General features: G+C 41.2%; 1 protein-coding gene across 1 annotated transcript in view; it reads right to left on the reverse strand.

Annotated features, from left to right (window-relative positions):
• Nucleotides 1–8215: 8215 nt before the first annotated feature.
• LOC144600213 (rod cGMP-specific 3',5'-cyclic phosphodiesterase subunit beta-like) overlaps nucleotides 8216–13614 on the reverse strand; it is a 58609-nt gene continuing 53210 nt past the window's right edge. Inside the window, exons 19-22 of the mRNA XM_078411740.1 lie at nucleotides 13455–13529; nucleotides 12785–12868; nucleotides 10864–11020; nucleotides 8216–9282 (exon numbers count right to left, since the gene is read on the reverse strand). Coding sequence (XP_078267866.1) covers nucleotides 9227–9282; nucleotides 10864–11020; nucleotides 12785–12868; nucleotides 13455–13529 — 372 coding nt within the window. The 3' untranslated portion in view covers nucleotides 8216–9226. The remainder of the gene's footprint in view (nucleotides 9283–10863; nucleotides 11021–12784; nucleotides 12869–13454; nucleotides 13530–13614) is intronic.

The following is a 13614-nucleotide window of genomic DNA, read 5'->3' on the forward strand; positions in this document are numbered from 1 at the left end:
ATTTGGCCTTTCGAGCCAGCACCGACATTCATTGTGATCATGGCCGAGCATCCACAATCAGTAACCTGTGCCTGTCTTCTCCCCATAACCCTTGATTCGGCTAGCCCCTAGAGCTCTATCTAACCCTCTTTTCAATTCATCCAGTGAATTGGCCTCCACTGCCTTCTGTGCAGAGAATTCCACAAATGCACAACTCTCTGGGTGAAAACGTTTCTTCTCACCTCAGTTTTAAATGGCCTCCCCTTTATTGTTAGACTGTGGCCCCTGGTTCTGGTCTCTCCCAACATTGGGAACATTTTTCCTGCATCTAGTTTGTCCAGTCCTTTTGTAATTTTTTATATCTTTAAGATCCCCTCTCATCTTTCAAAACTCCAGTGAATACAAGCCCAGTCTTTCCAATCTTTCCACCTATGACATTCTCGCCATCCCAGGGATTAGCCTCGTGATCCTGCGTTGTACTGTCTCAATAGCAAGGATGTCCTTCTTCAAATTAGGAGACCAAAACTGCACACAATACTCCAGATGTGGTCTCACCAGGGCCCTATACAACTGCAGAAGGACCTCTTTGCTCATATACTCAAATCCTCTGTTATGAAGGCCAACATGCCATTCGCTTTCTTCACTGCCTGCTGTACCTACACGCTTACTTTCAGGGACTGATGTACAAGGACACCCAGGTCTCGTTGCACTTCCCCTTTACCTAACCTGACACCATTGAGATAATAATCTGCCTCCTTGTTTTTGCTGCCAAAGTGAATAACCTCACATTAATCTACATTATACTGCACCTGCCATGCATCTGCCCACTCATTCAACCTGTCCAAGTCACCCTGCAACCTCCTAACATCGTCTTCGCAGTTCACACTGCCCCCCAGCTTTGTGTCATCTGCAAACTTGCTGGTGTTCTAATTCCATCATCCAAATCATTAATATATATTGTAAATGGTTGCGGCCCCAGCACCAAGCCTTGCGGCACTCCACTCGCCACTGCCTGCCATTCTGAAAAGGACCCGTTTATTCCTACTCGTTGCTTCCTGTCTGCCAACCAATTCTCTATCCATGTCAATACCCTATCTCCAATACCATGTGGCCACCAATTTTGCTCTCCAATCTCCTGTGTGGGACCTTATCAAAGTCTGAAAGTCTAGATACACTACATCCACTGGCTCTCCTTCATCCATTTTACTTGGCACATCCTCAAAAAATTCCAGAAGATTAGTCAAGCAGGATTTCTCCTTCATAAATCCATGCTGACTTGGACCAATCCTTTTACTGCTATCCAAATGTGCCGTTATTACCTCTTTAATAATTGACTCCAGCATCTTCCCCACCACTGATGTCAGGCTAACTGGTCTATAATTCGATTTATTCACAAAATGCTGGAGTAACTCAGCAGGTCAGGCAGCATCTCGGGAGAGAAGGAATGGGTGACGTTTCGGGTCGAGACCCTTCTTTCTATAATTCTCTGTTTTCTCTCTCACTCCTTTCCTGAAAAGTGGGATAACTAGCTACCCTCCAATCCACAGGAACCGGTCATGAATCTATTGAACATTTTTTTTTTTTTTTTTTGATAGTTTCTTTTTCTGAGCACCTAAACATACTTTTGATATTAACCAGTGTATATACTGTCAAAAACAAACTTGAGGGCAAACAAATAATATATTCAGTAAATTATTTCAGTTTTACATGTTTCTGTGCATGGAAAACTATACATTCCAACTTTTAGGATCTTTTTACTGAGATTCTTTAAGCCATCCGCTCTACATCTTCTTTAACTAAACTCCATTCGCGTCAATGCTACTTGCCTCCTTTCACATTACATAATCGGTGAGCTGACATTTTCTGCAAAATGAGTTTTAATGTAGATAAGTTTGAGATGTTGCATTTTGGGAAGTTAAATCAGGACAGGACCTTCATAATGAATGGTTAGGGCCCTGAGAAGTGCTGTAGAGCAGGGGAATTGAGAAATACAGGATGGTGTCACAGGTAGAATTTTGTAGCTCTTTGGATGCATTTCAATAATAATAATATATTCCTTTATTCGTCCCACACCGGGGAAATTTACAGTGTTACAGCAGCAAAGTGGATAGCAAGAGATCATTCATTATAAATAAAAGTAAAGACAAGAATTAATTGTCATCAGTTTACTGTGTATTCCTTAACTGTTACTGTTGACTCGTCTACTGGGAGTAGTGCAGTCTCACAGCAGCAGGAAGGAAGGATCTCCTATATCTCTCCTTCACACACTTGGGGTGAAGGAGTCTGTCACTGAAGGAGCTAGTGCACTCAGTGCAGTGACAAGTGTCCTGCATGGGGTGGGAGTCGTTGTCCAGCAGCGATGTTAACTTTGCCATCATCCTCCTCTCTCCCACCGCCTGTACTGAGTCGAGGGGGCAACCCAGGACAGAGCTGGCCTTCCTGACCAGCTTGTCAAGTCTCTTCCCCTCTGCCGCTGAGATGCTGCTGCTCCAGCAGACCACTCCATAGAAAATGGCTGATGCAACCACCGTGTTGTAGAAGGTCCTTAGGAGTGCCCCCTGCACTCCAAAGGACCTGAGTCTCCTCAGCAGATAAAGTCTGCTCTGGCCCTTTTTGAATAGCCCATTGGTGTTTTCGGTCCAGTCCAATTTATTATTGAGGTAAACACCCAGGTACTTATAAGAGTCCACCCTCCCGATGACCATTCTCTGGATGTTCACCGGTGTCGGGGGGACCTGGCTGCGCCTGCAGAAATCTATCACCATCTCCCTGGTTTTCCCGGGAGGCGGTTCCGCTGGCACGTCCACAAACTCCTTGAGCAGTTCTCTGTACGCCCTGTTATCGTCACGTGTGATGAGTCCGACGATGGCAAAGTTGTCAGAGCACTTCTGTAGATAGTTTGCAGAGCTGTGCCTGAGGTCCGCAATGTACAGGTTGAACAAGAATGGAGCTAACACTTCCCTGCGGAACCCCTGTGCTGCAGACCACCATGTCCGAGACATAGTCCTTTGTCCTCACATACTGTGGTCGGTTGATGAGGTAGTCCAGAATCCAGGATGTGAGGTGGTGATCCACTCCTGTGTGCTCCAGCTTGCCCCCTAGAAGCTCCGGCTGGATGGTATTGAATGCACTGGAGAAATCAAAAAACATGATTCTCACAGTGCTATCCGATATCTCCAGGTGCGAAAGAGCTCTGTTCCGCAGGTAGATGATGGCGTCCTCCACCCCGATGCGAGTCTGGTTGGCGAACTACAACAGATCCATTGATGGTCTCACCAGGGGGTGGAGATGGGCGAGGACCAGATGCTCTAGTGTCTTCATCAGGTGTGATGTCAGTGCCACCGGCCTGTAGCTGTTGAGTTCCTTCGGGTGCGGCGTCTTTGGCACCGGTACCACACAGGATGTTTTCCACAGCTGTGGAACTCTACCGCGTTTCAGGCTCAGATTGAAGACGTGCTCCACTATCCCGCACAGCTGGTCTGCACAGGACTTGAGGTTCCTCGAGCAGATGCCATCCAGACCAGCCACCTTCCTCGCATTGATCTTCCTGAGCTCATTTCTTGTGAATAAATCAGCTGTGACAGCATTGGAACATCAGCTGCAGCAGCAGCAAAGAAAGAGCTGCTAGCTTCCTCATGTGACAGGCACATTCACTGGTTGCATCACGGACTGATTCATATATCATATCATATCATATATATACAGCCGGAAACAGGCCTTTTCGGCCCACCAAGTCCGTGCCGCCCAGTGATCCCTGCACATTAACACTATCCTACAACCACTAGGGACAATTTTTACATTTATCCAGCCAATTAACCTACATACCTGTACGTCTTTGGAGTGTGGGAGGAAACCGAAGATCTCGGAGAAAACCCACGCAGGTCACGGGGAGAACGTACAAACTCCTTACAGTGCAGCACCCGTAGTCAGGATCGAACCTGAGTCAACGGCGCTGCATTCGCTGTAAAGCAGCAACTCTACCGCTGCGCTACCATGCCAACTCTAATGCCCGGAAATGAAGGAGATTACAAAAAGTGGTTGATGCCACCGAGCCCATCACTGGTACTGGCCTCCCCACCATCAAAAAGATCTATAGAAGGTGTTGCTGTAAAAAGGCAGCTTGCATCATTAAGGGCGTGCACAATCCTGGCTTTGTTCTCAAGAAGGCAGTGGAGGCCAATTCTCTGGATGCTTTCAAGAGAGCTAGATAAAGCTCTTGAAGATAGCGGAGTCAGGGGGTATGGGGAAAAGGCAGGAACGGGGAACTGATTGTGAATGATCAACCATGATCACATTGAATGGCGGTGCTGGCTCGAAGGGCCTAATGGCCTACTCCTGCACCTATTGTCTATTTCACTTCTATCATTGGGAAGAAAGTATGGGAGTCGAAAAACTGACCCAGTTTAGGAACAGCTACTTCCCAACAACCATTAGGGTCCTGAACACAAGTACTTATGAACTGTCTTTGTTGCACTAAGATCTTTGGACGTGTTTGCACTAATACTGCAGTGTTTATACCACCGGGTGGTGCTTCAATGGCAGCCTCGCCAACAGTCTGTCCTTTTCGTCTTTTTTTGTTATTTTCAGTGAGTTTTAAAAGTATGTGTTAATGTTCACTGGTTTGTTTTATGTGGGCGGGGAGGGGGTCGGGGGACACTTTTTTCAATTTCTTACCTTGCCGGTAACAACCTTGTGATTGTTTTCCGGATCGTATCGTATCTCCAGACGTTCTGCGGCCTAACATCGTGGAGCTGGAGGCCTTGCTCGGGACTGACTTTCAGCCTCACCGCGGGGCGTGGACTTACCATCAGAGCGTACGATTCCTTGCCTGGGATCGACGCTCCAACCGCGGCCTGCGGACCTCAACATCAAGGAGCACACAGTCTCGGGTAGAGACTGACATCGGGAAACTCCAAATTGCAGAAGATTTTCCGTCAGCCCCGACCTGGGGTAGATCGTCCGGCTTGGGGGAGCTGAGATTCCCCCCCGATGCAGGAGCTTGATCGCCCTGATGTGAGGGCCCGACCACCGGCTACAGAGTCAAGATCGTCCTGTCAACGGAAGGCTCGAGGCCCCCGACCGCGGGAAAACAAAGAAGGGAAGAGACTGAACATTTTTTTCGCCTTCCATCACAGTGAGGAATGTGGAGGAGTCACTGGTGGATGTTCATGTAAAAATGTATTTTGTGTGTTCTGTTGCTTTTTATTGGTATGACTGTATGGCAAATGAAATTCCTCGTATGTTGCAAAACATACTTGGCTAATAAAGTCTGATTATGATTATGCTTTTATTGATTTATTTTTGGTTTGTGATGTTATCTATGAACACTGTAATTACAGGCCTGGTATACTGCTGCAAGTAAGAATTTCACTGTTCCATTGTCGGCACATGTGACAATTAAACACTTGATCCCATTGCCCTATTTCAGGTGCAGGGAATTGCTCTGTGATTAAATATATATCACATGAAGAAAAACAAATAGCCTGTATTTATAAAGCACCTTTCACTGTCATATAGTGTGAGTACTTTGCAGCCTGTAAAGTATATGTTACATGCATAAAATTCTTTAAAAAATCAGCAGTTGAATGCAACGGGACGAGTAAAAGTTAAAGAAACATGAACTCTATATCCTTTCACAATACTGCCTGATCTGAGATTTTCAGTACCTAGCATTTTGATCTTCATTTTTTAAATCTTCCACACCGGGCATAGGAAAAGAGAGCAATTTGAATGGACTCTTAAATGATAGAGATAAACAATAAGATTACATAGTTGATAGATAAACTCAGCAAGGACACCAGAGTAATCTAACTACCAGATATTTTGCATTAATTTAACATATTCTCGAGAAGATGGAACCTTCAATGATATAATGCTCTGTCAGTAGCAAAATGAAGGTGGGGGGGGTTCAATATCTCCCAAAATTAGAGAGGTGCGATAATGGAAGTTAATTATCCTCAACAAATGACATTCATTTGAACTGAACCATAACAGAACAGATATTTTTGCCTGCTGATGTGGTCCAGTCACAAATTATACTTTAATCGGGATTTATTTGCGGTGGAGAGGAAGTGAACTGCAATGACAAAATCTTTACTTTGTTACTTATTAGGTCTTCTCTGTAAACTTCTCTGTAATCTCATGTATCTATAGATAAACCCAAGAATTAGGTCAAGCAGTGCTTAAAACTGCCAAGCAGTTGGATGCATGCAGATGTAAACTATATTTCAGCAATTTACAAGATGAAGACAGTCCTTGTTCTGGAACTAGGATATTGTTGCTCAAGAGTTGTCAAGTGGCATTTTAAGATTTTCAGACGGTGAGCATGTCGAATATATTTTTTTGCCTGAGAATATTTGGCTAGAAGAAACCAATGATGGAAAGAAATAAGAGTGGAACTTGATCCAACTACTTTTACCATTTTATACATAAGGTTACCATTCATCTGCTTTATTTATATACAGCTAACCTGCATCCATCATGCAATAAATTAATAAGAAATATGAATTTGTAATAAAAATAATATCCAATAGTTAAATACATAAAAATGAAATCCAAATTGACCTTGAAATGCATTAATGAAATGACAGATGATTTAGGAAACTGCTGAGTGTTTCTGTTGGATAAGAAGATTTATCAACCAATGAATTACTAATCTGTACACATCAGTGTGCATTATTATACAATGGTGTCAGTAATCCTTGTAAATGTGGAATTAAATCCTGTAATACCTAATATAGAGAGCTGTTAAATATTATTAATGGGGTTTTTTTTTAAAACATGGCAGGCGCAAGCACTTAAAATTAAAGCATTTATGTATTATCAATGTTCATAATGACAATCTACGATGAATGATAATTTTAATGTTTAAGATGTACGCAACAATTCCTTGCTCACCGCATATTGTTTTTCTTTGCCTTGTGCAGCCTTAACATACCAAGTAAGTTCCAACAAGAATGCGGTGACCAGGTTAGCTTTTCTGAAAGACGCAAACTTTCTGCCACTGGAGTTTTGTATTTATATGCTACACATATAACCATTGTTTGTTATAACATTTGTTTCTAGCCTACTGGCGTTGAAAGTCGTGCTGCTTGTTCATTGAGTGATGAATCAATGTAAATGAAAATGTGGTAATCCTGTATAAAAGATTGGTACCAGTCATATAAATGAATGTTGAACAGGTTTACAGGTTATGATCAATTTTAGGAAATCCACTACCTGCCATTTATTTTGCTCTTTGGAGTTTTAGACAGACTCCATTCTCAGAAAAATAATGTCCTTCATTTCTCTTTGTCATCTTTGTCATGAGGCTGCATAATCTGAAGGCATAATATTGGGTTCTTCATTCTTGAGAGAGATGAAGGTGATAAAAAACAGGTGTTGATAATATACATGAAGAACCCAATATTGCATCAAGCATTTGTCCTCATATGACTGCACTGAATTTTCTTCAAGGCATGTCCACTTTCAAAGCTCTTGCTTATTCTCAGCTATTTATAATAAAATTACAACAGAGGCTACATTTGATTGCCGATTGCAGCTGGTGGAAGAATGTAGTGACATTGACAGATTTTTAAAGCCTTCCTTAAGATAACAAAGTGCAAATCTAATTTGTATCATTTATAAATGAAAATACTATTGCAGGTACGCAACACAAATGAATATATTACAAATGGTTAAATATACAATGTACTCAAACACTATTGATTAAATGTACTCTGTTCTGTTGTTCCTTTTAAATCACACTTTGAGTGAACAACTCAGAGTCTTCATTTAACGGAACATCGTCGCATAAGATCTGATAATTGCATGTTTTATATGATTCAATGGAGAGCATTCTTATTTGGTTGGGTGATATATCCTGAGAAGCTGAAGTTAAAACTATATATTCAACACCCAATGAAAATACCGTGGTTAGCCACAAATTAATTAGCATTGCATGTAGTCTATAGCTCTACATGTGTTTTTATTTTGCATTAAACATATTGGTGTTTCTATAATGTACTGTTACATGAAAATATAGCCACCAATATGGAAATCCTGCTGAAGCATCTTCTCAGAGAGTAGGTATAACCTAATGAATCTAGTTATACCATTGCCTATTCCATTGTGCAGCTGTTCTGAAAAAACTCAAAAGAATGTTTAATTATTTAATTAGTGTTACAAATATTTCACAACATTTATAAAGATTGAACAGATCAATTTTGATTTTATATTAACACATAATTTATGTCAATGTGAATTTGGAAAATACGTAAATTTAACAACATGGACAAGTGACACACTTTTGCAATTTATCACAAGAAAAAAATTGAAATTTAAAAAGTATCTGGGTGAAGAGATCTAAAATGTAGAAGAGCTCGACACCTGTTTCCAGAGAGGCTAAAGTTCAAAGATGCTTTCCCAATTTTCAGTTGGGTCAATGATTGCAAGGTGTGGTTAGCACCTGCATACTTTAAAGCATTTTAATGGAGTAACAATGCAACAATACAATCAAGTTGATCACATGGCATCATTATTGCAATATCTGAACCAACTCTTGCATCCTGCTTTCCAGATTCACATTTGACTAATATCTTCACAAAAAGACTGACATACTTATAATCCCATGCTGCAAAATTATAGTTCAATGATTTAATTATGATTTATAACCCCAATGTTATTTTGCATGCTTATTTGAAAACTAAAGTTGAATAAATTGTTAAAAAAATAATGTTGGATCAAAGCTATTTGAGCAAAAACACACTGAAAGATTGTAGTTTCTATTACCACTTGTACATACATAAATATTTAATAAATAAAAGTTTGTGATCGGAAGATATTCCTTCTGGATGGAAGCAGTTATTTGAGATGGCAGAGCAAATAAGACAGTAGCACATTGACCTTTTGTACTTCCTACTCAATATTCATTCCCACTGTCACCAAATTGCTTAGAACAGAACGTATTTTGAGCTGCTGTCCATCGAGTTCCATCACCACAAAACTTGGGAAGTTCCCCATTTTTATTTGTTTCAAAATGTATTATGATCTACATAGGAACTAAAGCACAAGTGCCACGCACAACAGATTAACCATTGTAATGAGTTAATCCCTTTACCGCAGGCTGGTCTCAACACCTGGTCATTCCTTGACACATTACTAGAATCCAAACACATGTCACTGGATAAACAGATGTCACCTCTGTACAGTTCGTGCAGTCTCGTCATTGTGAATACTGAAGAGATTGAGGCAGCAAGGAACCACAAGGCTAACACATGCAACAGGTTTTCGATTGAGCTTTCTCTGCAGCAGCAGCAGTGTCGGCTGAAAGGGAAAGCCAAAGCAACAATGAGCAAAGGCGTAAAATGAATACGGGAAAATAAGAAGTTTGAAAACATTTAATTGGTGCTTTATGGTACAAAATAAACTAGAGGGTTATTTTGTTCTCTTATGTAACCATTTATTTTCTATGCTTAAGATAGACATAAAGTGCTGGAGAAACTCAGTGGGTCAGGCAGCAAGTCTGGAGAAAAGGAACAGGTGACTTTTCGGGTCGGAACCCTTCTTCAGACAGAAAGTAGGAGAGAGGAAGGAGGGGACCTGGAAATGGGAAAAATATTTTCTCCAAGGATGCTGCCTCTCTTGCTGAGTTGCTCCAACACGTTGTCTATCTTTTCTATGCTTTTTAGCCCTGACATAAAGGTCCTCTATTTACTATATTTTCTATGTTCTCATTTTCTAGGTGTTCTTCTATTTTCCATTGAGAATTTACTAATTGGTAAAAGCTGCAATTTAAATTACTTTTTTTTAAACTTGGTTACATGAATGTATAACAATATAATTTCAACATGTGTAAATGTTCATTTAATAATTATATTAAATTTCTAGTCAAATGTTTTTGTTTTTTAACAGGGCGTATCTTTAGCCACAAAAATTGGTCTGGATGGGGCCAATAGGTCATTTTCTTTGAGTTCCTTTATTTCCCTCTCTTTCTCCGTGAGTAAAACCTTATACTGAATATCCTCCACAGCTTCTCACTTCAGGTCGTTGTTTGTTTTTAATCGCTGATTCAAGCATAACACTTGCTTGTACATGAGCGAGTGTTATGTTCAGCGAAAGCTTTGACAGAAGACAAAACCCCTTTCCTAGCCTTACCTTTTGTCAAAAGTCATCAGGCGTGTGTCAGAGCTATTGTCTTGCTGCTGAACCCACAGTGGAATCGCCTTTCCACATCTATACCAGGTAAAAATAGTGATGTGTATGAAGGAACTGCAGATGCTGGTTTAAACTGAAGATAGACACAAAATGCTGGAGTAACTCAGCGGGACAGGCAGCATCTCTGGAGAGAAGGAATGGGTGACGTTTCGGTTCGAGACCCTTCAGACTGATGTCGGGAAAGGGAGATACATAGATAGTGATAAGGGATTCTAGGTAGCCGGTGTCAGGGCCGTTGAAGTCAATACGCATTGATAGATTCATGGCACAGTGTTGATGGAGACTTTGGACTTTGCATGCTGATTTAGCAAGCAAGCTATCAGTGGATTCTAGGTTCCTGAGCTGCAGGAAACTATGTTGGGATAGTTTTTCGAACTGAAGGATGTGGGCGTGGGTCACAGGGAGAACATGCAAACCACACACATACAGCACCCGAGGTTAGGATCAAACTGGGGTTTCCGGCACTATGAGGCAGCAGCTCTACCAGCTGCAAGCTCTCAGGCTCACCCTGAGTGCCTCACTCTGGGCTTGATTTTAATGCAAGAGAAGGGCAAGAGCAATAAATCCTTCAGAATCCTCAGGGAATTGCCCATCCTATGAAAAAGTTTGAAACTTCTAAAGTCCATGAAAGGCCAGTATTTGCCAGCCTCTGATTATTGAGGGTAAAAAAATAAATCGTGTTTTTCGAACCTTTCTTTGCTTCTAGCTCTTCTGCTTTCTGATTTTTGGTTTCCACCAGAGCTTTTACTTTTGTCTCATATTCATCACCGAGTGCTTTCCATTCTTTCCTATTGTTGAGCAGACCATTGAGCATCGGTGTGATAGTCTCGTGAAAGCGAGAGAATTCCTGAAAGAAAACAATTGCAACTGGCAAACAGCACTGGTACACAAGTACCTAACCACCAAATTTAACTGAGAGCTTGTTATTTCCGGAATCTGAAATGTTGAAACTTGGTTGAAGGCTTTTCCATATGTGCTTCATCCAGTGAACGTAATTCTATCGAGCTTTGGAGAGGGTGCAGAGAAAGTTTCCCAGAATGCTGCTTGGTTTTGAGGGTTTCAGCTACAGAGGGAGATTGGGATTGTTTTCTCTGGAATGACAGAGGTTCAAGAGAGACTTGATAGCATCTAAAATTATGAGAGGCATGGATAGGGTAGATATTCAGAACCTTTTTCCAAGGGGGGAAATGTTCAGTACTAGAGGACATAGCTATAAGCTGAGAGGGGATCGTTTCATAGAGATATGCGGGGCAAGTTTTCTACACAGTGGGTGATGGGGAACTGGAATGCATTGCCATGGGTGGTGGTGGAGGCAGATACAATAGTGGTGTTTAAAAGGCTTTTAGATTGGCACATGGAAGTGTAGGGAAAAGAGAGACACGGATCATGTGCAGATAGATGAGATTAGTTCAGCTAGGCATCATGTTTGGCACAAACATTGTGGGCCGAAGGGCCCTTTCCTGTGCTGTACTATTTTATGTTCTATGTTTGAAACCATTGTGTTTACTCTAATAGATATTTAGAAGCACACACAGAGCTACAAACATCATAAGCTTCTTTATTTCATTTTTCATTTTGTATGTTTCCAACTTAATTTCTGGATTAGACAACAACCACTTTGGAGTTATACAGCACTTTGGAAACAGGCCCTTCTACCCGACTTGCCCACGCCAACTAACATGTCCCATCTACATTAGTCCTACCTGCCTACTTATGGCCCATATCCCTCTAAACTGTCCTATCCATGTACCTGTCCAAATGTTTCTTAAACATTACAATAGTCCCTGGCTCAACTACCACCTCTGGCAGTTCGTTCCAAACACACACCACCCTTTGTGTGAAAAAGTTACCCCTCAGATTACTATTAAATCTTTCTTCCTTCACCTTCACCTATTGTGTCAACAGGGAGCTGGTGGACGGCCAGAGATACAAGCAACTGCAGATGATGTAATCTTGAGCAGGATATAAAGTGCTAGAATAACTTAGCGCGTCAGGCAGCATCTGTGGAGGGAATGGTTAGGCAGCATATCTGTTTGGGACTCTTCTTCAGGCTCCATATAAGATATTCAATAAATCTGAAGGATCCCGATCCGAAACATTGCCTGTTCATTCCTTCCACAGATGCTGCCTGACATGCTGAGTTACTCCTGCAGTTTGTGTTTTACTGGTGGATGTCTATTTGATTGCAGGTGAAATAACAAGACCATGCAGAGGGAATGTGCGATAGTCATATACAGGTGTTTGCCTCATTTTCCACTTAAAGAGGGTTTGAATGTAGCGCACAGAAGACGTTCCGATGTGTTCAGCTTGCACTTGGAACCATAGCAATTATCTTAAGGAGACCTGCCAGTTAGAAGATAGATCTTCCAGTCTTACCAACAGACTAGTTGCCTTTTTAATGTTGGAACAAGGTTTAACTCTCCAGCTAAGGCCTGTTTCTCTGTGATTGACCCAAGCTGCTGGTAGAACTTGGAAGCACAAATGAATTCGGTTGTAAACTGTGGTTTGCTTCACCTGAAGCAATATTTACAGGAAATCATTAAAATAATATTTTTAACATGCTTGGAGGCAAACCCCTTTGGAAGTTAGAAAATAAATTACATCCACATACCTTGTAGACAAATGTGCACACAAAGTCAATGAAACCAACTTGGAGCTTGGGAAGTTCATCAGATTTATTCCTGTCCATCATAGGCTAGGGGTTTAAATAAATATAACTGAAAAGTTAAAATCTGTGAAGTTTAAACGCAATGTAGAATTACTCTGTTTATCTATAAAAGCATTATCGCTAAAATTGGTCAACATAAAATCAATAGTTTTGTGGTCTATATGTTCCTGCCTACAACTGCTCTGGGACAACGAAGCTCGGTTTAGCAAAGAGATCAAGAGGTGGCTTAATTGGGGTCTTTAAAGCTGTAGGCAGGTTTGTTAGCTTTTATTTGTAGAAGACGGGGAACTCAAAAAAAAAAAGAACTGTAAATATGAGATAGTCGCTCATAGATCCAATTATGAATTATGAGAAACTTCTTTGCCTAGAGAGCTAATAGTAATTGAAATTTGTAATTATTTGGAGTGTATGAGGAGAATATTATATGGGAAGCTTGATGAACGCAAGGGGAAAAGGAAGCCAAACGTATGGAAATAGGGTGCGACCCAGTCAGAACCAACCACTTGTGGAGACCAAACACGAGCATTGGGCTGCGGGATTAAGTAACTTTTCTTAATGCTGCAAATTCTACATGAAACTGATACAGTATTTTTGAATATTGTTCCTTACTCACAATAGGATTTTGTTGCAATACCGTCCGTTCCAAGTCTCCCTGTTCCCAGAATTCCGCTGCTACTAACAGAGCCACCTATAACACAACACAAGTACAACAATTGTTGAGTTTGGCTCAGTATCCAGTTTTGTAATTCACTTCAGCATCATTTCTTCTTGTT

The sequence above is a fragment of the Rhinoraja longicauda genome, chromosome 1 (genome assembly GCF_053455715.1).
Source record: "Rhinoraja longicauda isolate Sanriku21f chromosome 1, sRhiLon1.1, whole genome shotgun sequence".
NCBI classification, from domain to species: domain Eukaryota; kingdom Metazoa; phylum Chordata; class Chondrichthyes; order Rajiformes; family Arhynchobatidae; genus Rhinoraja; species Rhinoraja longicauda.